The following is a 27997-nucleotide window of genomic DNA, read 5'->3' as shown; positions in this document are numbered from 1 at the left end:
AGCAGAGGTGGCGGCACACAGTCGACAGGAGCGGGCGGTGCGAGAAGGAGGATTTCCGCTTCCGGGAGGGGCTGGTCGTTTCCGCTTCCGGATACTTGAAATGTTAGTTGCTGACGGGAGGATGGAAGGTCTGGTGGCTCAGTGCTCCGCAAGGCTGTTGCAGCAGGTAGGACCACATGGGACCCGTGAAAAGGCTGGGAGGGGAAGGGCTAGGATCTGCCCCGCTCCACGAGCAGCATCGGGACACCCCCCCAGGCGCGGGCAGCTTTGTCCCGAGATCCGGGTCTGTGCTACCTCGGAAGCGAACACCGTCCCAGGGATGGCCCTGCGGAGTGGGAGAGGAAAAACCCATCCTAACAAGGCCCATGTGACAATGATCTTCAGCCTTCCAAACCAGCATCCCCGGCGTAGAGGTCCTTGTCCTCTCCTAGAGCCCCCAAACCAGCGTCTTGGCGGCGCTGCAGCTTGGCGTGTCCAGTGCAGGCTTTCCCCACTGTGCCCCTCCCTCCCCGCACACACGTGCTCTCTCAGGATGCGGGGGGTCAGGCAGAGAGGGAAGTGGGATAAGAGCGGGGGGCCTTGGGTCCTGGTTCGCAGCTCAGCCGTTCTCTCCATTGATACTGAGCAAGAGGAATCTAAAAAAACCCACACAGTGGTTCATTTGCCCTCCACTGTCAGTATTCCTGGGGGAAGAACAGTCACAGCTTATAAAAGTGAAAGTGGGACACTTCCATTACCTTTATGCTCAGGTGGGGAGGGGTAATAAAGTGATTCAAGTACTTATATCAAGGGAACTGCTGTGTACCAAATCAGCAGTCACAGAATACAAGTTGGTCAAGTAAAATTGGCAAGTTCTTTCTTGCTTTGAGCCATATATTCTTTGTCAATGTGGGGGTGTTAAGTACCTTACCATTGGATTGTGATAAAGAACTATAGAGATGATTTCTGGAGAATGTTTAGCTCTGTGCGTGGAACATAATATATGCTCATTTATGGCAACCTGTTCATGCTGTAGCTATCTCCTGGTAAACATTCTCAAATTTCAGGTGAGGAATCTCCCCTTTAGTAATTCTCTTAAGCTGGAAGCTTTATTGTCTTCTGAATTGGCATGTTTTTAGTTTGAGGTATTAGAGAAAAAACTTGGTTTAGGACCTGAGACAATGGAAACTAAGGGAAAAATTGGAAAAGTCATTTTGTCTAAGAAAGGGCAAAAAGCACTTGAAGTATATTAAATGTGGCAAAAGGCATTTCCTTTTTAAAAGAGTCCCAAGTCCTAAGATGTGGTAGTTAAGTCAGGTTGGTCACTCTTGAACTTAACTGATGCTCTCATTAAATCAGAGTGGTTTACTAAGACCAAAGAAACGGGATATAAGGCTTATCCCATTATGTGCTTAACACCCCTGTTCCTCTCCTCCAACATACACACTTAATTCTTTCACACAAAAGGATAATATGCTGGGGCGCCTGGGTGGCTCAGTTGGTTAAGCATCTACCTTCAGCTCAGGTCATGATTCCAGGGTCCTGGAATCCAGGTCCATATAGGGCTCCTTGCTTAATGGGGAGTCTGCTTCTCCTGCCTGCCCTCCCCGTTTGTGCTCTCTCTCTGACAAATGAACGAATAAAACCTTTTACAAAAAAGCAAAAACAAAAGGATAATATGCTGATGTAATCAGCCTCGAGGGAAAATCACAGCTTATCAAAGGGAAGTCCCTTCAATCCCATCACCTCTGCGATGCCCCGTTGGAGAGGAAAAGAAGAAGTTTGTGGTACAGTTTATCACATTATGGAAGTCGAAAATCATAAGTGGACTGTGGACTGAACAAAGTGCCTTTTCCTTAGGAAAAAGAGATTAAGTCTCTGACTGCTGAAATTGATCGGTTAAAAAACTGCAGCTCTTTAGAAGCTTCTCCAAATTTGGAGCAGTTGCGAGAAGAAAATTTAAAATTAAAGTATCGACTGAATATCCTTCGAAAGGTAAGTACTGCAGATTGTTTTTCATTCTGTAATTTGAATTATTGTATCTTTTAAAAAACTTTTGTTATCAAAGATTCAGAAAGTATACCCTGAGGAATATGGAGACATGAGGAAAGATACCCTATCTTTTCCCCTGCCTTAGACTAGTTAGGACTAAGTTGTTGGTGCAAGTAATGGAGAAGTTAGTGTAGCTTTGTCCTTCCAGGGCCCCTTGAAATGTTTGATCGTACTAAATATTTGACCAGCTTGAAGTAAAAAATAAGGTTGAGACGTTTCTTTATAATAGTTTATGCCAGTCCCTTTTTAAAAAAAAATTTTTTTGAATTTTAAATAATTTCCTCTATCAAAAGAAAATATTAGAATATACCCACAGTCCTTCTCTGCCCTAAGCTGGTTATTTTACAATTTTATATTTCATAGTGTCATATTTGTTTTTTCCACTTAATATTTCAGAACTTTTTTTTTCCATGAAGCTTGTGCTGTATTTGTTATTTAATAACCTTATAATCTAACAGTGTTTATCAGTTTTGTCAAAAACTGAGCTTGTTTTAGTGGAGGTTTTAATTTCTTGGCCTGCCTTTCAAGTCTGCTGATGACACATCCTGGAGGATGACCTCACCCCGATAATTGTTCTCCAGTATGTGGGTACTACAGCCAGGCTGTACTGGCATTATATTCTTTTTTCCAAAGCTGACTCCATTTATTTATCTTAGACTCTGCCCACCCCACTCCCATGAAGTCTTTTTAATCACCTACTTGGGATCTATTTTGCTTGAAATAACTTTTTCTTTGAGTCTTCTAAAATAACATTTCTTTTCCTTGGAGTCTTCCTCCAAATACCTCACTTTTCTGATTACCTCATTTATTCTGCACTTATTTGTCTTCATTTCTGTATTTATTTTAATTCAGAAGTATTATTAGATGTCTGTGTGGTAGAGGGTATGAGGAAAAACACACAAAAGAAGAACAGTTTATTATCTTTTTTTTTTTAAGATTTTAAGTAATCTCTACACCCAGCGTAGGGCTCGAACTTACAACCCTAAGATCAAGAGTCCCATGGTCTACCGACTGAGCCAGCTAGGCACCCCAAAGTACAGTATTCTAATACACGTTTCCATAATGCATATTCTAATGTGTAAATGACAGAATGCTGTCAGTGTAATGGGGGGGCCCATTGGTTCTTTGACAAATACTTTGCCCTACTGAGAAACTAGCTAAACACAAGGTACTCAAACAACAGAAAACAACAAGTCGTAGATGAACAAAATACTGTGTGGGAACCCATTCATTCACCCTAACTTCTTTCCCTGGTCACTTTGGTCACATGCTCTGACTGAGAACCACTTACTGGATGGTTGTCCTAATATGTTTCTCAGCATTTCCCAGATATGAGAGCATTGCGCAATGTATGTTACCTTTTGGTGTGTTACCTTCTCAGGACATTTGAAGGTTTCTCAAAATATTTGGGAATATTTTGTATGGGATAATTTAATATTTTGTTGACATTTTCATTCTTTTCTCAGAGTCTTCAAGCAGAAAGAACCAGACCAACTAAAACTATGATTAACATCAATAGCCAACTGCAAGATGTCTTTGGTTGTGCCATTAAGGCTGCATATCCAGATTTGGAAAATCCTCCTCTGGTAGTGACACCAAGTCAGCAGCCCAAGTTTGGGGACTATCAGTGTAATAGTGCTATGGGTATCTCTCAGGTGATTGTATTATTATAAAGCATTCTTGGTGATTTGATTTTCTTAAGCATTAATCATCATCATTACTTCTTACATAAATAGTAGCAAATCGTATTCTCAATGAAAAGAACATTTTCCACAGTTCTGAAAAACTTGAGAAAAGAGGAAGTATGTTTTTAATTTTAAAACACAAGTTTGAATATTCAAATTTTATATGTATATTTTATGTGTATTTTCAGTATTTAAGGGTGGTAGTTGATACTCTTGGTACTTCCCTCCTGTTATGTCCAGGATTGCTGTGTGCTATTGATGAGTATTGGAAGGTGAGAGATTACAAGTTAGCCATTTACCAGCCAGTGTCCCCATTACATATATGATGCAGCTGTGGTATCTCTGAGGTGGGCTTATGTATTTCATTTTCAGTTAGAGGGATCCCCCCCTTTTTTTAAGAGCCATTTTGAGTTAGTTTTTTTATTTTATTTTTTATTTTTTAAATTTATATATAAGGTGAGCAAGCATGAGCAGGGGGGAGGGGTGGAGGGAGAAGCAGACTCCCCTGCTGAGTAGGGAGCCTGATGAGGGGCTCGATCCCAGGATCCTGGGATCATAACCTGAGCAGAAGATAGACGCTTAATGGCTGAGCCACCCAGGCGCCCACATTTTTTAATTTTTATTTAATTACTCGAAAGGGAGCGGGGAAGGGAAGAGCAGAGGGAGAGGGACAAGCAGACTCCATGATCAGTGAGCAGGGAGCCCGATGCTCAACCAACTGAGCTACCCAGTTGCCCCAGAATTCCCCAGTTTAAATAGCTGCATTGTATAATATGTTTGTGGTTAAGGTTATAAAGGTACTATTTTTATTACACAAGCCTGAATATTGCACACTTTCATGATTGGAAAATCCCAAATGTGAATGTCCTGGAAACCAGCATCATAACTAAAGATTTAATTTAATTAATTTATTTTTTTAAGATTTTATTTATTCATTTGAGAGAGAGAGAGAGGCAGAGGGAGGAGAAGCAAACTCCCTGCTGAGCTGGGAGCCTGACGTGGGTTTCAATCCCAGGACCTGGAGATCATGACCTGAGCTGAAGGCAGATACTTAACCATCTGAGCCACCCAGTCGCCCCATAACTAAAGATTTTAAATCTTTATAAAAGAGTTAATAGATAATGAGTGGCAGCACATTTTGAAATGGAGATCATGTGGCTTGGGCACTTTTGTATTCCTCTTGGCACTGGTGGTGCTTGATGCTTTAATTTGTCCATCTACAAGGTCATTGGACTTCTTTGCTTCTGCCTGTTGATGGGTCTTAATGTCACATGCATCTCATGCTTTATCAGTTGTGTATTTCTGAGTAACTTGCTGAACTCTGTTGTGTAATGAATCATTTTACATTGTGTTATAGATCTTCAAAACCAAGGAACAGAAAGTTAATCCAAGAGAAATTGCCGAAAACATTACCAAACACCTCCCAGACAATGAATGTGTTGAAAAAGTTGAAATCGCCGGCCCTGGTATGACAGTGTTACCCTTCTTAAGTAGTTGTATTGATGTTGGGTCCTTTTTGAAATAAAAGGAACCATATAACATACAAATGTAGGTTTAAACTGGTATACTGAACAAGGTGGTGAAACACCTTGGATTGAGAGTTAGGAAACTGAGGTTTTAGTCTAGACTGAGGTACCTGATCTTGGATGAGTTATTTCACCTCCCTGTGACTCAGTTTTTCATTAGCAAAAAGGAGATGGATAATGGCAGATAAATCTGTGATAAAAGGTCCACCAACAAATCATATACTGAGAGTGAAGGGGGGCCCAGGATTAAGTAGGAAGCTTCAAGAGAGTGGTAATGTTTGAAATAGATACTGGAAGAGGGGGTTAACTAGAGGGCCTCAGGTGGTGTTGGAGTCTTTAAGTTTTGCCAGAGCCTTATCAGCATTCTAGAGCCAGCATAATTGAAATTGAGAAAGTCTTTGGAAGTGAGCAATCAGAATTCTAAGATAGGAAGCTATCTGATTTTTTTTCTCTCTTTACTGTTCATTAGGTTTTATTAATGTCCACTTAAGAAAGGACTTTGTATCACAACAGTTGACCAATCTCCTGGTGAATGGTGTTAAACTGCCTGCCCTTGGAGAGAATAAAAAGGTATATGCACAATTTGCAATGATATATTAACACCTTATAGCTGTATGACAAGGGCTGGGAGGGAACTGGCAGTCACTTTTTATATTGAGATGTAATCATTAATATTCAGGGTTATGAACATAACTGAAATAGCCTTTTGCCTGGATCTTGCAACGTGGTTTTTCTTTTCACTTTATTCCACAAGACATTTGAAGTAGCCAGCTGATATTTATGAGGTTTGGCTGAAATAGAGGATAGATTATTTGTATAAACAAATTTGATCCAATTAATCATGGACAAGTAGATCCACCAGAAATCTAACAGAGTTGAATTACAACCTAAGCTGTTATTTAAGTCTGAGTTTATTTTTAAATGTTATTAATGAATGTTAGCAGAATAAAATGTCTGTATCCCGTTAAAAAATTGTTTTAATTGAAGGTATTGACATACCATGCAAATTTAAAATTTAAGATGTACACAGTGTTACTTCGATAGATTTATATATAATTGCCTTTGTACCTATACTTATCACTTTAAATAATTAAAGTATACTGTCTAAAAAAACTTTTTTTTTTCCCCTCTTTCTATCTTAGGTTGTAGTTGACTTCTCCTCTCCCAACATAGCTAAGGAAATGCATGTAGGCCATCTCAGATCAACTATCATAGGAGAGAGCATGTGCCGCCTCTTTGAATTTGCAGGATATGATGTGCTAAGGTATATGTGCTCTTCCCTTTAGAAATTTCTATAGAAAATAGGAAATGTTGCTTGAGAAAGAGTCTTTGACTGAATCAGTGATTCATAAGTATGGTTCTGCTTCCAATCACCCAGTGGGCTTTTTAAATAAATTATGTCCTCGGCTTCTCTAAACTGGGATCATGCTAATTGTAAAGGCGTATGAGATACCTTTTAGACTGGGGATGGAGCCAAGGAAAAACTCCCCCATTCATTCCACAAATATTTCTTCAGTACTTCCTGTATCCATGGAGTTATATTTTACTAGGGGGAAGGGTAGGCAAGAAAGATTATGCTGGGCCTGTAGGCCATGGTAGGAAATTGGGATTTTATTCTTAAGTGTGATGGGAAGCTATTGGAGAATTTTAATTAGGAGGAGCAATGTAATCTAATTAAGGATTAGTCTGGCATCCGGGAAGAAACTAAGCAAAGAAGGCAGAACTGTAACTTAGAAGACTATTGTAATAATCTAGTTAAGAGATGATCTGGTGGTTTGAGATTAGTTAAAAACAGTAAGGGGTGTAAAGTGGTTGGATTGACACATTTTGAAGAATTTTGTCCACTGACATTGGTTCTCAAATCACACTAAGATAATTGGTTGAAAAGTTAAATTTCCATAAAATTGTAATGATTGACGTTGACTCACCTGTCTTAGACATTGGCCTAAATCACACTAAGATAATTGGATGAAAAGTTAAATTTTCATAAAGTAATGATCAACATTGGTTCACCTGTCTGTCTCAGTTAACTACACAATAAACAAATCATAGTCCATTGATAGGAACTTCATTGACCACAAATCCTGGAGGCTGGTTGACCACAAATCCTGGAGGCTGGTTATGTGCAGACTCTGTCAGTGGGTATACATTTTAAATATTTTTTTTTGTAAAGATTTTTTTTGTTTATTTGAGAGAGAGTGAATGAGAGAGAGAGACCACAAGTTGGGGGAGGGCCAGAGAAAGAAGCAGAGTGCTGGCTGACATCGGACTCAGTCCCAGGACTCTGGGATTATGACCTGAGCCGAAGGTAGACGCTTAATTGACTGAGCCACCTGGGCGCCCCAGTGGGTAAACATTTCTAAATGTACAGACATTGTCCTTGCCTCTCCTGGAGCTTGCAGGACCAGTTGGAGACAACTGAGTAAACAAGATGTACTAAATGTGATGTCTGTGTTTGTCATTTTTAAATGATTGTCTTCTGATTGGCGTTAGATTAAACCATGTAGGAGACTGGGGGACCCAGTTTGGCATGCTCATCGCTCACCTGCAAGATAAATTTCCAGATTACCTAACAGTTTCACCTCCTATTGGGGATCTTCAGGCCTTTTACAAGGTTAGATACCATTTATTGTTACAATATTTGTGTGTTTACCATTCGTAATAATTATTAGTTTTCTTTAGGGAGTTCGAAATGGTATTTGAAGCTACTGTGGGGTTAAAACTAAACTCTCTGCCCCTTAACACAGCATCTTTGCATTTTTTTTTTTTTTAAGATTTTATTTACTCATTTTAGACACAGAGATAGAGAGCATGAGCAGGGGAGAAGCAGAGGGAGAGAGAGAAGCAGGCTCCCTGCTGAGCCAGGAGCCCAATGTGGGGCTCGATCCCAGGACCCTGGGATCATGACCTGAGCCGAAGGCAGACGTTTAACCATCTGAGCCACCCAGGCGCCCCATCATCTTTGCATTTTTTTTTTTTAAAGATTTTATTTATTTATTTGACAGAGAGAGACACAGTGAGAGAGGGAACACAAGCAGGGGGAGTGGGAGAGGGAGAAGCAGGCTTCCCGCCGAGCAGGGAGCCCGATGCAGGGCTCGATCCCAGGACCCTGGGATCACGACCCGAGCTGAAGGCAGACGTTTAACCAACTGAGCCACCCAGGCGCCCCCATCTTTGCATTTTTAATTGATGTATGTTAAAAGTTGAACTCTACCATATTACCCATTATTAAGTGAATTTAGAAGTTTGTTGATCAAAAGACATTTTAGTATTTAAAAATTTTTTTGATCTCAATTTTATATAAGTTGACAATGTTATAGTATATGTAAGAATAGTTTTTAAAAGACAAATGTACTGTAAACCATAATTTTAAACTAATCACTGGTCAACTTTCACTTGTGACATCCATATCCAAATCTTTATTACATCATTTGTGATGATAATATAATTTTTGTATTGTGTTTAACATTTCATTATCAACTTTCATGTTACTATATGGTTTGGCTGCACATTGTTTTGTTGGGTTGATGTACTGAAGTTTATATTAATCCCTATTGGGTTTTTTTTCTCCCTGCATTTTTGGAATGCTTTTATCCATTCAGTAAACAACTTTGAGACAACTTGTACATATAATTTAAAATTATTTCCTTTTTTTTAAAGATTTTATTTTATGTTTTAAAGATTTTATTTATTTGAGAGAGAGCACATGAGGGGGGGAGGGTCAGAGGGAGAAGCAGACTTCCTGCTGAGCACGGAGCCCGATGCGGGACTCGATCCTGGGACTCCAGGATCATGACCTGAGCCGAAGGCAGTCGCTTAACCAACTGAGCCACCCAGGCACCCAAAGATTTTATTTATTTATTTGAGAGAGAGAGAATGAGAGATAGCACGAGAGGGAAGAGGGTGAGAGGGAGAAGCAGACTCCCTGCCGAGCAGGGAGCCCGATGTGGGACTGGATCCCGGGACTCCAGGATCATGACCTGAGCCGAAGGCAGTCGCTTAGCCAACTGAGCCACCCAGGCGCCCCATAAAATTATTTCCTTTTTTTTCCCCCTCAAATTTTTTGTTATGTTAATCACCATACATTACATCATTAGTTTTTGATGTAGTGTTCCATGATTCATTGTTTGTGCATAACACCCCGTGCTCCATGCAGAATGTGCCCTCCCTAATACCCATCACCAGGCCGACCCATCCCCCCACCCCCTCCCCTCTAGAACCCTCAGTTTGTTTTTCAGAGTCCATAGTCTCTCATGGTTCATCTCCCTCTCTGGTTTACTCCCCTTCATTCTTCCCCTCCTGCTATCTTCTTCTTTTTTTTTTCCTTAACATATATTGCATTATTTGTTTCAGAGACAACTTTCCAAGAATAGGATTACAGCATTAAAAAGTAAACATTTGTGTGGTTTTTTCTTGTTGTTACTGTTTTTTGGGGTGTGTCTTGGTAAGTATTTTCTAATGAAAAAATTGAAAACAATATGTTACTGATGTGAGACTGGTCAATTATATAACTAATGTTATAAAACATAGTAAAAGAAAAACTGTATATTCCAGTTTTTGTTAAAACACATGGGTATGTATTTGCAAAGAAATGTCTAGAATTAATGCAGCAAAACGTTATCCCTGGTTAGGTTGGGGTAGAATTAACAATATATATTTTTTTCCTTTTTTGCAGTAAGCATGTGTTACTTTCAGAATAGATAGAAACAATGAAAGCAATATTATTTTTAAGTACAAAAAATGAGTTATTCATCCAGGACCATATCCAGAATAGAAGATGAAGCACAGAAAATTCAGCTCTACCTGTTAGTTATTCTTTATTACTCTTAAATCATTGGGGTGAAGAAGGTTTTTGTGAGTGGAAAAGTGAAGGTAGCACTGTGATGAGAATTTGGTATTCTCAAGAAAAATGATTTCAAAAGAGTAATAGTGTTCTTTGGCACACTCATTTTAACTATTTTTGACTGTTGAGATAGAGCACCTGTTCTGTTTTTTGTACTGGTGTTGTAAATTTTCACTTTCCTCACCTTTTTTGTTTGTGTGTTTGCTTTTTGTTTTAGAAATAAAAGGCTGGCTTTTTACAAACATTACTTTTTTTTTTCCTCTTAAAAATAGGAATCCAAGAAGAGATTTGATACTGAGGAGGAATTTAAGAAGCGGGCATACCAGTGTGTAGTTTTGCTCCAAAGTAAAAATCCAGATATTACAAAAGCTTGGAAACTTATCTGTGATGTTTCCCGCCAAGGTGAGTTTTTGGGCTTCGTTGATTCATTCATCCAAGAAATATCATTGCGTGTGGTTTCCTTGGGTCTTTACGCAAACTGACCTTTAATGACATGTTAAACTTTAAAAGACTGGCAAATAGATTTTTTTTTAATATTTTCTGACACTGAAACAACTATTAAGAAAGTTTATTAAGATAATCAAGAGCAAATTTTAACTTTCTTAGAAACCAAAAAAAATTAATTAGGAAAAAAATTCAATTCCAAGAACATTTTTTTTTTATTAGGAAAGAAAAGAGGGAAAATCCTATTCATAGTAGCAACCAAAGCTATAAAACACATTGGAATAAATTTATTTAGAAATGTGTCAGACCAAAGTGAAGAGAAATAAATAACAGGATATAAGACAATTTCAGTTTTCAAACATAATTTTAAAGGTCAGTTTGAAGAATAAATGGGTAAGAATAGCCAATAAATCTTCGGAAAAGAAGGCTAACAATGGCTATTTTGCACTACTAGTTTGTTAAAATGTTTTATAATGCTACCATAGGTAGTATTGCATCACTGATGCATGACTAGGCAGGTAAATGATACAATTTAGAAAAAATTATAAGAAAATTTTTAATTTGATCTCAAATAAGAAAGGCCTGTTCATTTTTTCTTTTCATTTACATTTTTTAAGGATAACATTTCTAAAGTTACACAAGAAGCACCTGCTGCTTGTAGAAAACAGATGTGAACAGGGAAAAAAAAATACAGTCTCACTATTAATATTTTGACAGGTGTCTTACATTTTCAAAATGGCAATATGTATATTATTTTTTTTTTTTTTTTTAAGATTTTGTTTTATTTATTTGACAGAGAGAAACAGCGAGAGAGGGAACACAAGCAGGGGGAGTGGGAGAGGGAGAAGCAGGCTTCCCGCTGAGCAGGGAGCCCGATGCGGGGCTCGATCCCAGGACCCTGAGATCATGACCTGAGCCGAAGGCAGTCGCTTAACCAACTGAGCCACCCAGGCGCCCCTGTATATAATGTTCTTTATCATATTTTTAAGTGGGGAGCTTATTTAATAAATAAAATGTTGCAGGTTTTTTTTATGATTTTATTCATTATTTGACAGCACAAGCAGGGGGAGCTGCAGAGGGAGGGGGAGAAGCAGGCTCCCCTCTGAGCAGGAAGCCCGATGTGGGGCTTGATCCCAGGACTCTGGGATCGTGACCTGAGCCGAAGGCAGACACTTAACCGTCTGAGCCACCTAGGCGCCACTAAAATGTTGCAGTTAAATAATAAATTTCTCTTAATGTAAGATGTATGTCTCCTATTTGTTTAAATTCTTAAAAATTTTTTTAAATTTGGTGACTTTTTCCCCTAGAGTTTAATAAAATCTATGACGCATTGGACATCTCTTTAATAGAGAGAGGGGAATCCTTCTATCAAGACAGGATGAATGGCATTGTAAAGGAATTCGAAGATAAAGGTAGGCATTCTACTTAATTTTTTTTTAAGCTTTTCATTTTGGGAATTTTCAGACATAGGCAAAAGTGGAGAGAATATTACAATCTTTTTTAATCATTAGGGGTTTTTTTTCAGTCTGTACGTTTAATATACATCTTAAAAATTATGCAAATCCATAGGGTCCCTCCCCACTCCCTGCTTTTTCTTTCGTTATTGAAGAAACTGGGCCATTTGTCTTAGAGAATTTCCCACATGGTATTATTTAACATTTCCTCATATCTGTATCTTCTGAAGAGGCTTGATTTAAATTATGGTTTGTGTTTTCTTTCTTTGTCTTTTGTTTATTTGCAATCAGTCCAACAATGTCTGATTCTCTTTCTTTGTGTTAAGGTGGATTAGTAGGTTCAGGTGTCAGGCTGATCTAGCCACACATTTTCCTATTAGACCTTCCCCTATTGCTTTTAGCAGCTGTTGATGATCATGACTTTGATCCATTATCATTAAAGGTTGGAAAATGATAGTGTTTTGTTGTTCCTTCTTTATTACATCTTGAATTCTCCTGTGCCAAACATTACCACAAAATTTTGGGTTACCCTGAAGTACAGTTCACAAAAGACAAGCAGTATAAATTCATCAATTTCAGGATAGTAAGTTAGTTTCTTAGCGTCTTCCAGATTCAGCTGAGTTGTTTTTAGCATTATTAAAAAGATCCATTCATCACCAAATATTTTATATTTTTTAATCATTTACCTTTTATTACACTTCTTAATTTTTTAAAAGATTTTATTTATTTATTTGAGAGAGAGCATGAGAGGGGGTAGATTCAGAGGGAGAAGCAGACTCCCTGCTGAGCAGGGAGGCCGATGCGGAACTCAACGTGGGACTCCGGGATCGTGACCTGAGCCAAAGGCAGTTGCTTAACCGACTGAGCCACTCAGGCGCCCTACACTTTTTATTTCTCACTGTCCCAGTTTTGGCTAAAGGTGGCCTCCTCAAACTGGATGTCTTGTTTTTTCTTTTTCTTGACCTCTATAGTCTTTGATAGTTTACTTTCAGGTACACAACATTCTAAGATTATTTTGTATGTTTCCTGCCTCAGATCTAGAATCAGCTAACCTGTCTCCTCCAAGAAAGCCTGGTTCCTTGAATGGGAATTGGTATTTATTAATCACAGTCTGTGGCCTAGGGATTATACTTTTAAGGTAATAAAATTTTAGGGACTTTTTTAATGATGAGAAGGAAGCACAGAGAAATTAGTTACTTGCCAAGGTCATAAAGCTAATAACAAGTCTGAGAATCAAACCTAGGCAGTCTAGCCTCAGAGCTTTTTTTTTTTTTGGTAGTTAACACAGTACAGCATTGGTTTCTGGAGTACAGTTCAGTGATTGATCACTTACATACAACACCCAGTGCTCATCATTAAGTGCCCTCCTCAATACCCATCACCTGTCTAGCCCATTCACCCCCTACCTACCTCCATCAATCCTCTGTTTTCTATTGTTAAGAGTCTCTTATGGCTTGTTTCCCTCTCCTTTTTTTCTTGCCCCTTCCCATATGTTCGTTTGTTTTGTTTCTTAAATTCCACATATGAGCGAGATCATATGGTATTTGTCTTTCTCTCACTTATTTCACTTAGCATAATATCCTCTAGTTCCATCCGCGTCATTGCAAATGACAAGATTTCATTCTTTTTGATGGCTGAGGAATATCCCATTCTATTTATATGCCACATCATTATCCATTCATCACTCGATGGACATTTAGGCTCTCCATAGTTTGGCTATTGTTGATAATGCTGCTGTAAGCATCTGGCTGCATGTTTCCCTTGGAATCTGTATTTTTTTATTCTTTGGGTTAAGACCTAGTAATGCAATTGCTGGATCGCAGGATCGTTCTATTCTTAACATTTTGAGGACCCTCCGTACTGCTCTCCGGTGTGGTTGTACTCGTTTACATTCCCGCCAGCAGTGCAAGAGCGTTCCCCTTTCTTCACATTCAGGACTTGTTTTTAACTACCATTTTATACTGCCTTTGCCTTACCAGGCCTCAGATTCCTAAACTGTAAGAAACCAGTACTAAGTATATTTGCTGCATAGCAGACTTAATGAAATTTCGTACATAGTAGCAATCAAATGATAGCTTTGTTATTGTCATGTTCTTTCTTGTCCTTTATTGCATCAAAGAATTTTGCCTTTTTCAACATGAATATAAGAACATGATTTTATGTTTTCTTTCCACTAGTTATTCCAAATGCTAAACCCTACCATGTTTGTTTCCTGGATCCTGGTACAGTTTTCACTTCCTTTCAGTACAGTTCAGGAGGCAGTGATATTTCCCCAGAGGAAGTATATGGTTCTAACTTGAAAACAGAGCATGGATTTCCGTTTTCTGTGTCTTTGAGTAGGTGGGCTCCAGTAAGGTTTTGTTTTTTTTTTTTATGTTTTATTTATTTATTCATGAGAGTCAGAGAGAGAGAGGCAGAGGCAGAGGGAGAAGCAGGCTCCCCGCCTAGCAGGGAGCCCAATGCGGGACTCAATCCCAGGACCCTGGGATCATGACCTGAGCTGAAGGCAGACGCTTAACCATCTGAGCCACCCAGGCGCCCTCCAGTAAGGTGTTTAAGATTTTATTTATGAGAGAGAGGGAGAGTGCGGGGGGAGGACCAGAGGGAGAGGGACAAGCAGACTCCGTGCTGAGCGCAGAACCTAATGCAGGGCTCAATGCTAGGACCCAGAGACCATAACCTGAGCTGAAACCAAGAGTCAGATAACTGACTGAGACACCCAGGCACCCTGTGAGGTGTTTTTTGGGGTTTTTTTGTGAGGTGTTTTATAAATAGTTTGGGAGCCAAGTGTAGTGTGAATCCAGAAAACTGCCAGGCTAGTTCACCTATGCCCTGAGAACATCATGGGTGCCCAGACAGTAGCCATTTTCCAAGACTCATAGTAGGTCATAGTGCCATAGAGCGGGGGGAGAAATGTAATTTCTTGAGCTCTCTAGTAAATATAATAACTCATCTTTTATATTCCTTCAGGGTTTTTTTTTTTAAAGATTTTATTTATTTATTTGAGAGAGAAAGAGAGAGAGCACGAGAGGGAAGAGGGTCAGAGGGAGAAGCAGACTCCCTGCTGAGCAGGGAGCCCAATGCAGGACTCAATCCTGGGACTCCAGGATCATGACCCGAGCCAAAGGCAGTCGCTTAACCAACTGAGCCACCCAGGCGCCCTCCTTCAGGATTCTTTTAACATTATTAATAAAGATTTCTTTCCTAGGATTTGTGCAAGTGGATGATGGCAGAAAGATTGTGTTTGTCCCAGGATGTTCTATACCATTAACCATAGTAAAATCAGATGGAGGTTATACCTATGATACATCTGACCTGGCTGCTCTTAAGCAAAGACTATTTGAGGAAAAAGCAGATATGATTATCTATGTGGTGGACAGTGGACAAGTGAGTTTGTAGATTTGTTTGTGTTCTTAAATTATCTGTTTGGAGCTGAGACAGTATGGTGGGGTTTGTGGCATTTGGCACTGGAAGACTATAAGTCTTCCCAAAGACTAAAATTCAAAACTGCAGTGGAACATAGGAAAAACAGGGTTTGGATTTGGTCACACTTCCCAGCTTTTCAGATTATTTCCATAAACATCAGTGACCCTTCCTATTTGAAAGGGTGGTTGTGGACCTAAAATTTCATTGAAATTATTACACACGAAGCTACCCTTAATTCAGCCACTTTAAAAACTTTCGGACAAAGAAAGTAAAACAGTTCTGCTCTTACTGTTTCATATATTGGGTATAAAGAAGAGTTTTTATAATTATGCTTGCCTTCTAAGATTTGTGAGTAAAGTTTACAAATCTTTATTCCTAAGCACAGAGTTTTAAGTCACAAAACAAAAAAGTTTGTTACTAGAAAGCTTAGCAAGTAACTTGCTATTTGTTTCTTTGTAGTCTGTGCACTTCCAGACCGTATTTGGTGCTGCTCAAATGGCTGGTTGGTATGACCCTAAAGTAACTCGAGTGTCTCATGCTGGATTTGGTGTGGTGCTGGGGGAAGACAAGTAAGTCTGGAAAGTCTTGAGTGTTAATAACGTACCTGACCCCCAGATTTCTTTGGAAGAGGCTACATTTCATTAGATACCATATTAGAATTAAAAGGCTCAATTTTCTTTAGTCTGTATATGTGGTAATGGTGAATCCAACTGAGGCTTTTTGTACCTGTATCTTATCACTGCTAGAGAATGTGGCCTTTTAGAGAGATTTGGACAAAGGTGAATGAAATAGACTTAACAGATTTATAAAGAGTAAATTGTAAAGTCTGGCATAGTACCTTCTCAGATTTCAAACAGAATACTTAACAGTATATTTCAGACATTTTGTAAATGTCTTTTTTTTCCTTCACAATTGAACACCTGGTCAACAGATACACATTTATTGAGATTCCAGTTGAGTTTTTAAAATTCACAGCTTTTATTTTTATGTTTATCTCAAAAATACTAAGTTTGAGACCTACATGTTTGTTTTTTAAACATTTTTATTTATTTGAGAGAGACAAAGAATGGTGGGGAGGGGCAGAGGGAGAGAAGCAGACTCCCTGCTGAGCAGGAAGCCCGATGCAGGGCTTGATCCCAGGACCCTGAGATCATGACCTGAGCCAAAAATAGATGTCTAGCTTAACTGACTGAGCCATCCAGGTGCCCTGAGACCTACATGTTAATATATTTCCAATTTTTCTATTTTCCAGTCATTTCCCCACATTCTGTTCAGTGTTTACAAAATAAAAGGCAAATACAAGCAAATATATATATAGACAGTGTTCATCAATTCAAAGGCACAAAATTTTTAGTATCTTGCATTTAATAGTGTCTTAGGATCACTTGACCATTTAATTATCATATCTCTTAAAATCTGTGGCATTTTAGATTTAGTGATACAGCCCAAATATCACACAAAGGTGGTAATGGTTTTAAAAACCACATGAAGTTGCTCAAGATGCTTGGTTAGCTATTGTTACAGAAGCCTTAATTAAGCATTGTAAAAGGCTATGTGTGTCAAGGTATTATTTTAGATACAGATTATATGGAGATCACAGACTTGTTGGAATCAACATCAAACTTCTATATATAATGTAGAACTCTTCTCTAGAGCTGCACTTTTTGGAATCAAGACACTAGGTCCTTATTTGGTGTCCATGGTTGTCCTAAGAAAGTGCTTGAAAACTAACCAATGAGTTGAGTATTGCCTATATTTTCTTAGTTTCTAAACTGTTCGTTTTTTGGACTGATGTTTAGATGATGATTCTTACAGTTGGGTGAAATTATCAAATTTACTTTTATATTTACATTTATCACCAATATTCTTATCTTGGCATTGAACTTGTTGATCATGTAATGCTAAGGGATTTTTTCCCCTTGATTACTTGTTGTTTCATATTTCTGCACTCAGCATCATGTAATTATGGCATCGTAGGCCACTAAAGAAAAATAATTTTAATAGTTAACCAGTGGCACCTTACCGTATTTTAAAGTATATACATTAAAATGCTCAGATTCTGCTGTTTCTTAGTCAAATTTTCTTTTTTTATTTATTTATTTTTAAAGATTTATCTATTAGAGAGAGCACACAAGTGGGGGGAGGGGCAGAGGGAGAGGGAGAGAATCTCAAGCAGACTCCCTGCTGAGTGTGGAATCTGACATAGAGCTCAATCCCATAACCCTGAGATCATGACCTGAGCTAAAATCAAGAATCAGACACTTAACTGACTGAGCCACCCAGGTGCCCTGAAATTTTCTGTTTTAAAGTTTTTTAATAGTAAATAGTTTATCCTTTAGTCATCTTCCTCTTCTTCCTTGGACCCCTATTTATTGAGCACCTGTGCATGGCATTGGCTGGGTGCTCCAGTGTATACACAAAGATAATAGAACATGACCTTTTCCTTGAAGGAGCCTGTCTTATGAGCAGTTTCCTGGGGGAGCCTGTTAAACTATACATGCCAGGCCCCACCAAGGGAGTTATTGACATATTAGGTGCTAAAGTAGGTATTAGGTATTTTTTAAAAAAACTTCTGATACTCAGATACGGATCTTCATATCAGAACCATTGGTCTGAGGAATAAGCCAACACCAAAAAAATGCACAAAAATTCAAGGCAGGTGCAGATAAGGACTAACAGAAAAGACCAGTTATTATAGAGACAACATTAGGGGAAGGCCTCCCTTACCATTTTGTCTAGCTTTATGATGGGTAACATTTTATCAGGCAGAAGATTTGAAGGTTGCTGAACACTACTACTTAGGGGATGTCATAAGAAAAGCCACAGAAGTATTTAATGTATTCAGAGCATGGGTAATAAAGGAGTTTTAATTCTGTGATAAATGGCAAGATTCTTTCTAAGGTAACTCTGAAAACACAACGTTAATAGGAAGTATTTTGATTATTTTGGTGGGCTTTGTGTTGGATAGAAAAGCATGCTTCATTTGTACCATTATTGCTTTGAAAATTCTTTTAAGATTTTATTAAGATTTTATCTTTAAGTAATTTCTGTACCCAGTGTGGGGCTTGAACTTACAACCCTGAGATCAAGAGTCATACATTCTACTAACTGAGCCAGTGAGGCACCCCAAAGAATTTTTTTTTAATATTTATTTATTTGAGAGAGAGAATGAGATAGAGCATGAGAGGGGGGAGGGTCAGAGAGAGAGAAGCCGACGGAGCCTGATGTGGGACTCGATCCTGGGACTCCAGGATCGTGACCTGAGCCGAAGGCAGTTGCTTAACCAACCGAGCCACCCAGCCACCCAGGCACCCACCCCAAAGAATTTTTAATGTTAAAAAAAAAATTTAAACTCAGTGTTGTGCAAACTTCTGTTTAATAGGTAAAATCCAATTTTTAAAAAGTAATCTCTATGCCCACCATGGGGCTTGAAGTCATGACCCCGAGATCAAGAATCTCATGCTCAGGGCGCCTGGGTGGCTCAGTGGGTTAAGCCTCTGCCTTCAGCTCGGGTCCATGATTCCTTGCTCAGCAGGGAGTCTGCTTCTCCCTCTCTCTCTGCTGCTCCTCCTGCTGTGCTCTCTCTCCCCTGTCAAATAAATAAAATCTTAAAAAATAAGAAAGAACTCTTTAAATAAAAAGGAAAAAAGAGTCACATGCTCTACCAGTTGAGCCAGCCAGGTGCCCCAGTAGAATCCAATTTTTGTGAAATGCCTTTTTTTTTTTTTTTAAGATTTTATCTATTTGAGATAGAGAGATGGCTAGAGAGGGAGCAGGAACAGGGAGGAGGGAGAAGCAGGCTCCCCGCAGAGCTGGGAGCCCGATGCAGGACTTGATCCCAGGACCCTGGTGTCATGACCTGAGCTGAAGGCAGACGCTTAACTGACTGAGCCACCTAGGCGCCCCTGTGAAATGTTTTTAATGGTAATGTTGCCCAGGATAGTGCTCCTCAGTGCTTTTGTCCCATCCTCAGAGATGGATTTCAGTGGGTCTGAATGGAGCCCTGGCAGCCTGCTTTTCTTAAGCTCTTCAGCTGATTTCTGTTGTGCATCCAGAGTTGGTTACCCTCAGCAGGTGGGATTATTATCTAGAGAAATGCAAATGAGATTCCAGTTAGGAATTTGCTTAGTTCCCAAACTGTACTAGGAGCAAACATGTATTTTATTTTTCTAAGAAGCCAGAATAAGCCAAACTTTGTGTTCATGAAAACAAATTAACAAATGTCTTTGTTTTCCTTTTAGGGAGTGTATTATAGGTCCACATGAAGAGAATGCTTTTAGGAGCCTAAAGCATAGAAAGCTTTCAGTTGAGGACTATAGATGAAAGATAATTAAGAGTACCACTCTTTCTTTTGGCATCTTCCCTTTTTGCCAACTGGAATAAAGCAGTGTCAAACCTTCATTTTCAAAGATTTTCTAAGAGAGAAGTTCTGCTTCAAAATCTACTTAATTGAGGGGCGCCTAGATGGCTCAGTCGTTAAGCGTCTGCCTTCAGTTCAGGTCATGATCCCAGGGTCCTGGGATCGAGCCCCACGTCGGGCTCCCTGCTCGGCACACCCCCTGCTTGTGTTTCCTCTCTTGCTATCTCTCTGTCAAAAAATAATAAAAATCTTTAATTAAAAAAATCTACTTAATTGAGACTCAAATTTTTTTAGGAAGAAGTTTAAAACACGTTCAGGTGAAACAGTGCGCCTCATAGACCTTCTGGAAGAAGGACTAAAACGATCCATGGACAAATTGAAGGAAAAAGAAAGAGACAAGGTAATCCTAAGCCTTGTTTGCAGATTGTCATGTAACGTATGTTGTGTTGTGATTTTTTCATTTTTGTTTTTATTTTTTTAAAATTATTTGAGAGGAGAGCATGAGAGGGGGGAGGGGCAGGGGGAGAAGTAGACTCCCTGCCGAGCAGGGAGCCCGATGTGGGACTCGATCCTGGAACTCCAGGATCATGACCTGAGCCGAAGGCAATTGCTTAACCAACTGAGCCACCCAGGCGCCCTGCATTTTTGTTTTTATCAGGAGAACTGGGGAGCATTATGAGGAGCAAATCCACTTAGGACGAGCTTCTATTACTCAGATTTTATTGCACAGTAAGTTTGTTTCCTTACTGAGCATTTAGTTTGGAAAGTACAGTTCCTGGCTATTAAAGGCTATGTTTCTTCCTGTGTTAATAGTGGCATAGTATCTCTGCTTCTTGTTGGCATTCTCCTGTCACTACTTTGAACCAATGATTCAAAGCTATTTCAGATTAAGAGGTTAGACTCTCCAGCCTACGGTAGGATCTACATCTGCTGAGTTCCTTTTTCGGGGAGCACTTGGGAGAGTAGTAGTCATAGCAGTCAGCATCTACCACCCAAGGCCATTTGTCAGCTGTCAGAGTAGGCAACAACATAAAGGGCTTTCATAGCACCCTTAAAAAGGACTGTGGTTAGATTTGTGTGGAATTTGAGTAATTAAAGCAAAATAAAGAAAACTTGACAAGAAAGGAGTAAAAGACACAAGAAAAACATTTTTTAAGATAGGAAGGTCAAGAATTGAGATTCAAACAATAGTGATGTTTTGGAATGAGCGTAACTACTATAAACAGTATAATTACTGAAAGAGACATAGAGTAGGATGAAATATAGACATGAAAGAGCCAAACACAAAAGAAGGTCCTTTGAGGGAGGGAAAGCCCTTTCATTTGGTTCGGATAGATCACTGACAATCCAGAGAGCATGAAGGCAGGCCATGAGACTACATTGTTCCCACCTGCTCCCTTTCCATTGCCAACAAAATGAAATGTAAAATAGCTTTTCTCTCTGCCTCTGCTAGGTGGTTGCCAAGTCTCCACAGCTGGTGTCTCCAAAGTAGTTTTTCCTTTTAGTTCTGGCTTAGGCACATCTAGCATAATCAGATGAAAGGTGGAAAATTTGGTCATCTAACCAATTTGTTTACTCTGCATGATGATAAAAACTGCTTTGGCTCTTTTATTTGGCCAATTTGCATACAGTAAAATGTGAAACATGATGATCTCTTACACATATGTATGCCTGGTAACTCCAGCCATCACCCCAGAAAATTTCCTGTCACCATGGGTCACTTTCATTTATTCTAGGACTTCATAAAATATGGTGTTGTTTTCTAGGTGTATCAGTAGTTCATTTCTTTTTATTGCTAAAGAATAGTGTTCTTTTGGGGCGCCTGGGTGGCTCAGTCGTTATGAGTCTGCCTTCAGCTCTGGTCATAATCCCAGGGTCCTGGGATCGAGCCCCGCATAGGGCTCCCTGCTCAGTGGGAAGCCTGCTTCTCCCTCTCCCACTCCCCCTGCTTGTGTTCCCTCTCTCGCTGTGTCTCTCTCTGTCAAATAAATAAAATCTTAAAAAAAGGAATAGTGTTCTGTTGTATGAATATACCAGATTTTGTTCATTCATTCTGTTGATGGGCATTAGGGTTGTTTCCATTCGTTGGTTGTTATGAATAAAAATGTTAATTTCAATACTGTTAAAGCCCTTTTATTGGATACATGCACTTTTACTTTGGGATATATATCTAGGAATATCATTGCTGGGTTTAGGGCTAGAGTTGGCTTATGCTTAACTTCATTAAAAATTGCCAAGGAGAGTATTGTAACCATTATGCTCTCCCATCATGAATGATGATCGCTCCAGTTGCCCCGATCTACCAACACTGGATTTGTCAGTCTTCTGGTGAAGGCAGTGGCATCTTACTGTGATTAAAATTTGCATTTCTTGGGGAATCTAGGTGGCTCAGTTAAGCCTCTGACTCTTGAGTTTGGCTCAGGTCATGATCTCAGGATCGTTGAGATCGGGCTCTGAGCAGAGCTTGGAGCCTGCTTAAGATTCTCCCTCTGCCCCCACCCCCCACCCCCATGCACACATGCATGCTTGCTCTTTTGTTCCCTCTCAAAAACAAAATTCTGTCTCCCTGGTGAGTCATGTTGATTGCCTTTTTAAATGCTTATTGGCCATTTATATATCTTTTATGAAGGGTCTTTTCAAGTCTTTTAACCATTATTTGTTGCAAACCATCAATATTCATTTACATTTATATATTTACCCTTTCCTATGCACTTCATTCCTTCCTGAAGTGTTTTTGCTTCCATCAGGGATTATTTTCCTTCAGTCTGAAGATCTCTTTTTAGTATTTTTTTTGTAGTGCAGGTCTGCTGGTGATAAATTCTGTTGACATTTGTTTGTCTGAAAACATCTTTGTATTGCCTTTAGTTTTGAACAGTATTTTTAGCGGGCATAGGATTCTAGCCCGGCAGCTGTTCTTTGAGCATTTTATTTTATTTTAAAGATTTTATTTATTTATTTGACAGAGAGAGACACAGCGAGAGGGAACACAAGCAGGGGGAGTGGGAGAGGGAGAAGCAGGCTTCCCACGGAGCAGGGAGCCCGATGTGGGGCTCCATCCCAGGACCCTGGGATCATGACCTGAGCCGAAGATAGATGCTTAATAACTGAGCCACCTAAGCACCCCTGTTCTTTGAGCATTTTAAAGGTGGTATTCCATTGTCTTCCAGCTTCTATAGTTTCTTGGAATATCAGTTGTCTCATTGTTGCTCCTTCAAAGATAATGTGACTTTTGGGTGCCTGGGTGGCTCAGTTGGTTAAGCGACTGCCTTCGGCTCAGGTCATGATCCTGGAGTCCTGGGATCGAGTCCCACATCGGGCTCCCTGCTTAGCAGAGAGTCTGCTTCTCCCTCTGGCCCTCCCCACTCTTGTGCTCTCTCTCTCTCTCTCATTCTCTCTCTCAAATAAATAAAATCTTTTAAAAAAAAGATAATGTGACTTTTCCTTAGACTACTTTTACTATTTTTCTTAGACTTTGTTTTAGTACTTTGACTAAGAAAGGCCGAAGTGTGGTTTGAGGGTTTTTGCGGGTGGGGGGGGGGTATACTCATCCTGTTTGGGAAGTAGCTGAGCTTCCTTAATCTGTAGGTTGTATTCTTTCATCAGTTTAGGAAAATTCTCAGCCATAGCTCTTAAATTATTGCATCTTTGCCCTATTCTGTTCTTTTCAAAATTCGGAGTACTGTGTTAGAATTTTTGACTGTGTATCCTACATGTCTCTCACACTCTGCTTTTTTTTTTAAAGATTTTATTTGAGAGGGGTGCCTGGGTGGCTCAGTCGATTAACTGTCTGTCTTCGGCTCAGGTCATGATCCTGGAGTCCTGGGATCGAGCCCTGAATCGGATTCCCCAGGCTTCCCCCTCTGCCCTTCACCCTGCTTATGCTCTCTCTCGCTCGCTCACTCTCAAATAAATAAAATCTTTATAAAAAAAAAATTTTGAGAGAGAGAGCAGGAGCAGGGAGGAATGAGAAGCAGACTCCCTGCTGAGGAGGGAGCCTAATGGCAGGGCTTGATCCCAGGTGACTTGAACCGAAGGCAGACGCTTAACCAACTGAGCCACCCAGGCACCCCTCTAATTTTTCAAACACCTTAATTATAGTTTTCTTTGAGCTTTTCATTTTGAAATAATTTTAGACATACAAAACATTACAAAATAGTACAAGGAATTACTGTTTTAGCTTCCCCAAATATCAGTATCTTGTGTATGCATAGTATAATTACAAAATTAGCATATTAAAATTAATGTAGGACTAGTAACTAGTCCACAGATCTTATTCAGGTTTTACCATTTGTCTCATGAATATTCCTTTTCTAGTCCAGGACCTAAGCCAGGATTACCTGTTGATGTTAGTTGTCATGTCTCCTTAATGTTTCTAAATCTGGGTTGTTCCCTGCTCTTTGACTTGTGATCTTGACACTTTTGAAGGGTACTGGTCAGCTTTTTGTAGACTGTCTCTCAGCTGGACTTGCTGTTTCCTCATGATTAATTCAAGTTATGCAACCTTGTCAAGACATGAGTTCTAGAATCCTTCGTTTCAGGAGGCACATGATGTTGATAAGTGTAACGATTGTTCATTAATTTTGATCACTTTGTTAAGGTGATACAGTTTTCTCCAGTGTAAAATTAATATTTTCCCCCTTTGTAATTCGTATTTTTCAATATCTTTATTTAAAGCAATTCCAGATTTAAAGTTGCTTTTGTTATTTTTGTTTCTCTTTTCTTTTTCATCTTCCTCCCACCCAACCCCCTCTTGATTTTCAGTTACATCTATTGGCTTTATTAGGCTGGGTTGTTTTTGTTTTTTGTTTTAACTGGATGCTGGGTGTTGTGAATGCAAAATTATAAAAGTTTTGTATAATGTCATCTTCCTCCAACAATCTTTTTAAGTTTCTATTTATTTATTTGACAGAGAGAGACACAGCGAGAGAGGGAACACAAGCAGGGGGAGTGGGAGAGGGAGAAGCAGGCTTCCTGCGGAGCAGGGAGCCAATGCGGGGCTTCATCCCAGGACTCTGGGATCCCAGATGCTTAACGACTGAGCCACCCAGGCGCCCCTCCAACAATCATTTAAATCTTCCTCTGGCAGATAGCATACCAGCTGATTATCTTAATTCTGTCAGTCTTAGTCTTAGGCTTTGTTAGGGCTGAATGAAGCATTTCAATTTTACTCTTAGGGTGAGGTTCTTATTGGTGAAATATGGCCCTTCGAGTTTCACCAGGGTATTCACTAGTGCCCTTCCCCCTTGCTCCTGCTGGGATGCCCTAGCCTCACACAGCTGCTGAAATCTGCTCAGTTCTTCAGCCACCCACTTGCTCTTTCCAGCTGGATTTTTGGGGAATCCTGCCTTGTTAATGCCAGCCACTGGGTGGTTTTAAAGAAATGCGTTCACAGAGTTTTTCACTCCTCTTTGGTTCCCTCTTGGTGATTTTTGTCTGTTTTGGCAGCCCCAAACTCAACTCTGTCTTCTTACCCCAGTAAGAACACTTCTTTCTGCTTGGCTTTTGTTCCCTATTTGTCCACCACATAGTGATTTGGACAGTGTCCTAGGGGTAAAGGTCAGGTAAATGTGGAACTCAGTCAACTTCTGTGTTTCCCTTCTCCCAAAGATTATATATAGCCCCTCAAACTTTGCTTGTGTTAATGTTCTCTGGTGACTTCATATAGTTGTTTCATATGATTTACCCACCTTTTAATTAGCTGCTTTTGGTAGAAGGGTTGGTATATGATGGTATATTACAGGCTACTCCATGTCCAGAACAGAACCTTAATCACTTGTGGCCTGGTAGTGCTTCAGAATACATGGCCAAATATTAACAAAACAATGCATGAGTTCTTTCTCCTACTCCTGACACCGTGTTTTGTTTTTTAAATTCCAATGTAATTAATATAGAGTGTTATTAGTTTCAGGTGTATAGTGTAGTGATTGAACAATTCTGTACATACTCGGTGCTCGTCAAGATTAAGTGTAGACTTAATCCCCTTCACCTGTTTCACCCATCCCTCCCATCCACCTCCCTTCTGGTAACCACCAGCTTGTTCTGTTTTTTTAATCTGTTCATTTGTTTTGTTTCTTAAGTCCCACATGAGCAAAATCATATGGTATCTGTCTTTCTCTAATGGTGCTTTCTATTTCATATCTACTGAATATTTTGTGGGGAAAGTATTCAAGCTGACACTTCATATTTTACAGATCATGGTTCTCATAGAAACACTTTTTGTTATGCAGAGCTGATGAGTTCTATTTCATTATTCTTTTATTTGTAGATTAGCCCATGTTCCCTCAGTGTTGATATTTATTAAAATTAACTGATGAAGGAAAATCATTAGATGCTTCTGATTCCTGTCTTGAGCCTGAGACACCAGGACAAAGGCAGTGGTCAGTAAACTGTGAAGTATTTTTTTTTTTCCCCAAAAGGTCTTAACCGCAGCAGAATTAAAGGCTGCTCAGACATCTGTTGCTTATGGTTGTATCAAATATGCTGATCTTTGTCATAACCGGTTGAATGACTACATCTTCTCCTTTGACAAAATGCTGGATGACAGAGGAAACACGGCTGCTTACTTGTTGTATGCCTTCACTAGAATCAGGTAATTGTAGTGGTGTTTTATTTTCAGTCAGTTGATAGGATTTCCAGTTTATATCAGTCATTTCTTACTATGTTATCTCTTAAGTGGAGAAGAATGTGCCTAACCATAGAAAATGATGAATGATGGCTATTGTCTGATTTCTTAGGTCTATTGCACGTCTGGCCAATATTGATGAAGAGATGCTCCAGAAAGCTGCTCAAGAGACCAAGATCATTTTGGACCATGAGAAGGAATGGAAACTAGGCCGGTGCATTTTACGGTTTCCTGAGATTCTCCAGAAGATTTTAGATGACTTATTTCTCCACACACTCTGTGATTATATCTACGAGCTGGCAACTACTTTCACAGAATTCTATGATAGCTGCTATTGTGTGGAGAAAGATCGACAAACTGGTCAGTGTCTCTTTCAGTGGTCATATTGGGGGGTAGGGCACCAGCAAGGCATTTATTTGAATTGGGTGTAGATGGTTTTCAACTTGTTTTGTTACTGGAACACCTCCCTCCCCTTTTTCCCCCAAACAGTTATATACTTGTCCATATCATATATAATAGACAAAACTCAACTAGATCTCATAAAAGCATAAATGGAATTCTCATTCCCAAGGTTGTTTCCCCACCCTCGTCGGGCACATGGCATGGAGCCATAGAAAAACAACTGGAAGAGGACTAGGGGTAGGACATGCCAACAAAAGCAGGGTTCCAGAATGAGTCTTTGGGGGTTCTTGGTAATGGAAACTGCCCTTGGGAGAAAACTGGTATCTTTTCTTACCTAGGCTTTAAGGTTACATAGTTACTGAAGTAGACTGAAGTAATTTGTTATAGGGCAAGTGGGTGTTTTTGAGGGTCATCCTTCAGAACTGAAACTTTATTAGAAAAAATAATCTCACCATTATCCTGGAATTAAAGTTTATAGTTATATCAAACCATGACACCTAAGATAAAATTCTTGAAGAGTTTAAAAAGAAAGATAAATCATTACAGAACTTGTTTCACCTTATCAGTTAGAAACAGATTTCTTGAACAGAAACACCTTTCTTTCTTGGATTATCTTTATTTTGTAATGTGGAGGTAATTCTAGTTAAAGCTCTAAAACATGATGGGGTAAGCTGTTCATCTTTCAGTAAAATACGGAAGTAAAAAAAGATTCTTCAGTAATGATTTTTAAAAGACAAATCAATCTTTTTTTATTTTCTCAGGACAAGTGTTGAAGGTAAACATGTGGCGTATGCTGCTTTGTGAAGCAGTAGCTGCTGTTATGGCCAAGGCGTTTGATATCCTGGGAATAAAACCTGTTCAAAGAATGTAATCCTTCTTAGGTTTGAACACTGTGTTTTTACCAAAAATAGCCATTTAACACTATCTGCTTTTTTACAATCATGTGGATACAAAAATAAGTAAAGGAAATTTGTCAGCTATCTACGTAACGTGTTTTTTTTCCCCCCTAACAACCGGGTCTCTGAAAAGAAAAACATTATTTTCCCAAAATTACTCAGTGGGGTCATGGAGTAAGAAGGTTTGTTGTGTACTTTAGTGAGAGTGTTTATTGGGTTGGCTGAATGTGTTTTCATTCATTTTAACTTGATAGGGAGTCCCATTTATTGAGCTCTGCTATAGACCCCAGAAACTTCACATGCCTTCA

General features: G+C 39.4%; 1 protein-coding gene across 1 annotated transcript; it reads left to right on the top strand.

The window, feature by feature from the left end:
* Window positions 1–73: 73 nt before the first annotated feature.
* On the top strand, window positions 74–27777 carry RARS1 (arginyl-tRNA synthetase 1). Its single transcript, XM_025867071.2, has 15 exons — window positions 74–166; window positions 1840–1974; window positions 3498–3686; window positions 5074–5182; window positions 5712–5812; window positions 6385–6506; window positions 7736–7856; window positions 10358–10487; window positions 11837–11941; window positions 15192–15370; window positions 15869–15978; window positions 20064–20169; window positions 26186–26358; window positions 26504–26751; window positions 27555–27777. The coding sequence occupies exons 1-15, from the start codon at window positions 101–103 to the stop codon at window positions 27662–27664; spliced, it is 2004 nt and encodes a 667-aa protein (XP_025722856.1). The 5' UTR covers window positions 74–100; the 3' UTR covers window positions 27665–27777.
* The last annotated feature ends 220 nt before the right edge of the window (window positions 27778–27997 follow it).

Source organism: Callorhinus ursinus, unplaced genomic scaffold (assembly GCF_003265705.2).
Source record: "Callorhinus ursinus isolate GAN/ISIS: 27379988/994484 unplaced genomic scaffold, GSC_fseal_2.0 scaffold3, whole genome shotgun sequence".
Classification (NCBI taxonomy): domain Eukaryota; kingdom Metazoa; phylum Chordata; class Mammalia; order Carnivora; family Otariidae; genus Callorhinus; species Callorhinus ursinus.
The sequence above is the reverse complement of the archived record's forward strand: the minus strand, read 5'-3'. Positions and strand labels throughout refer to the sequence as shown.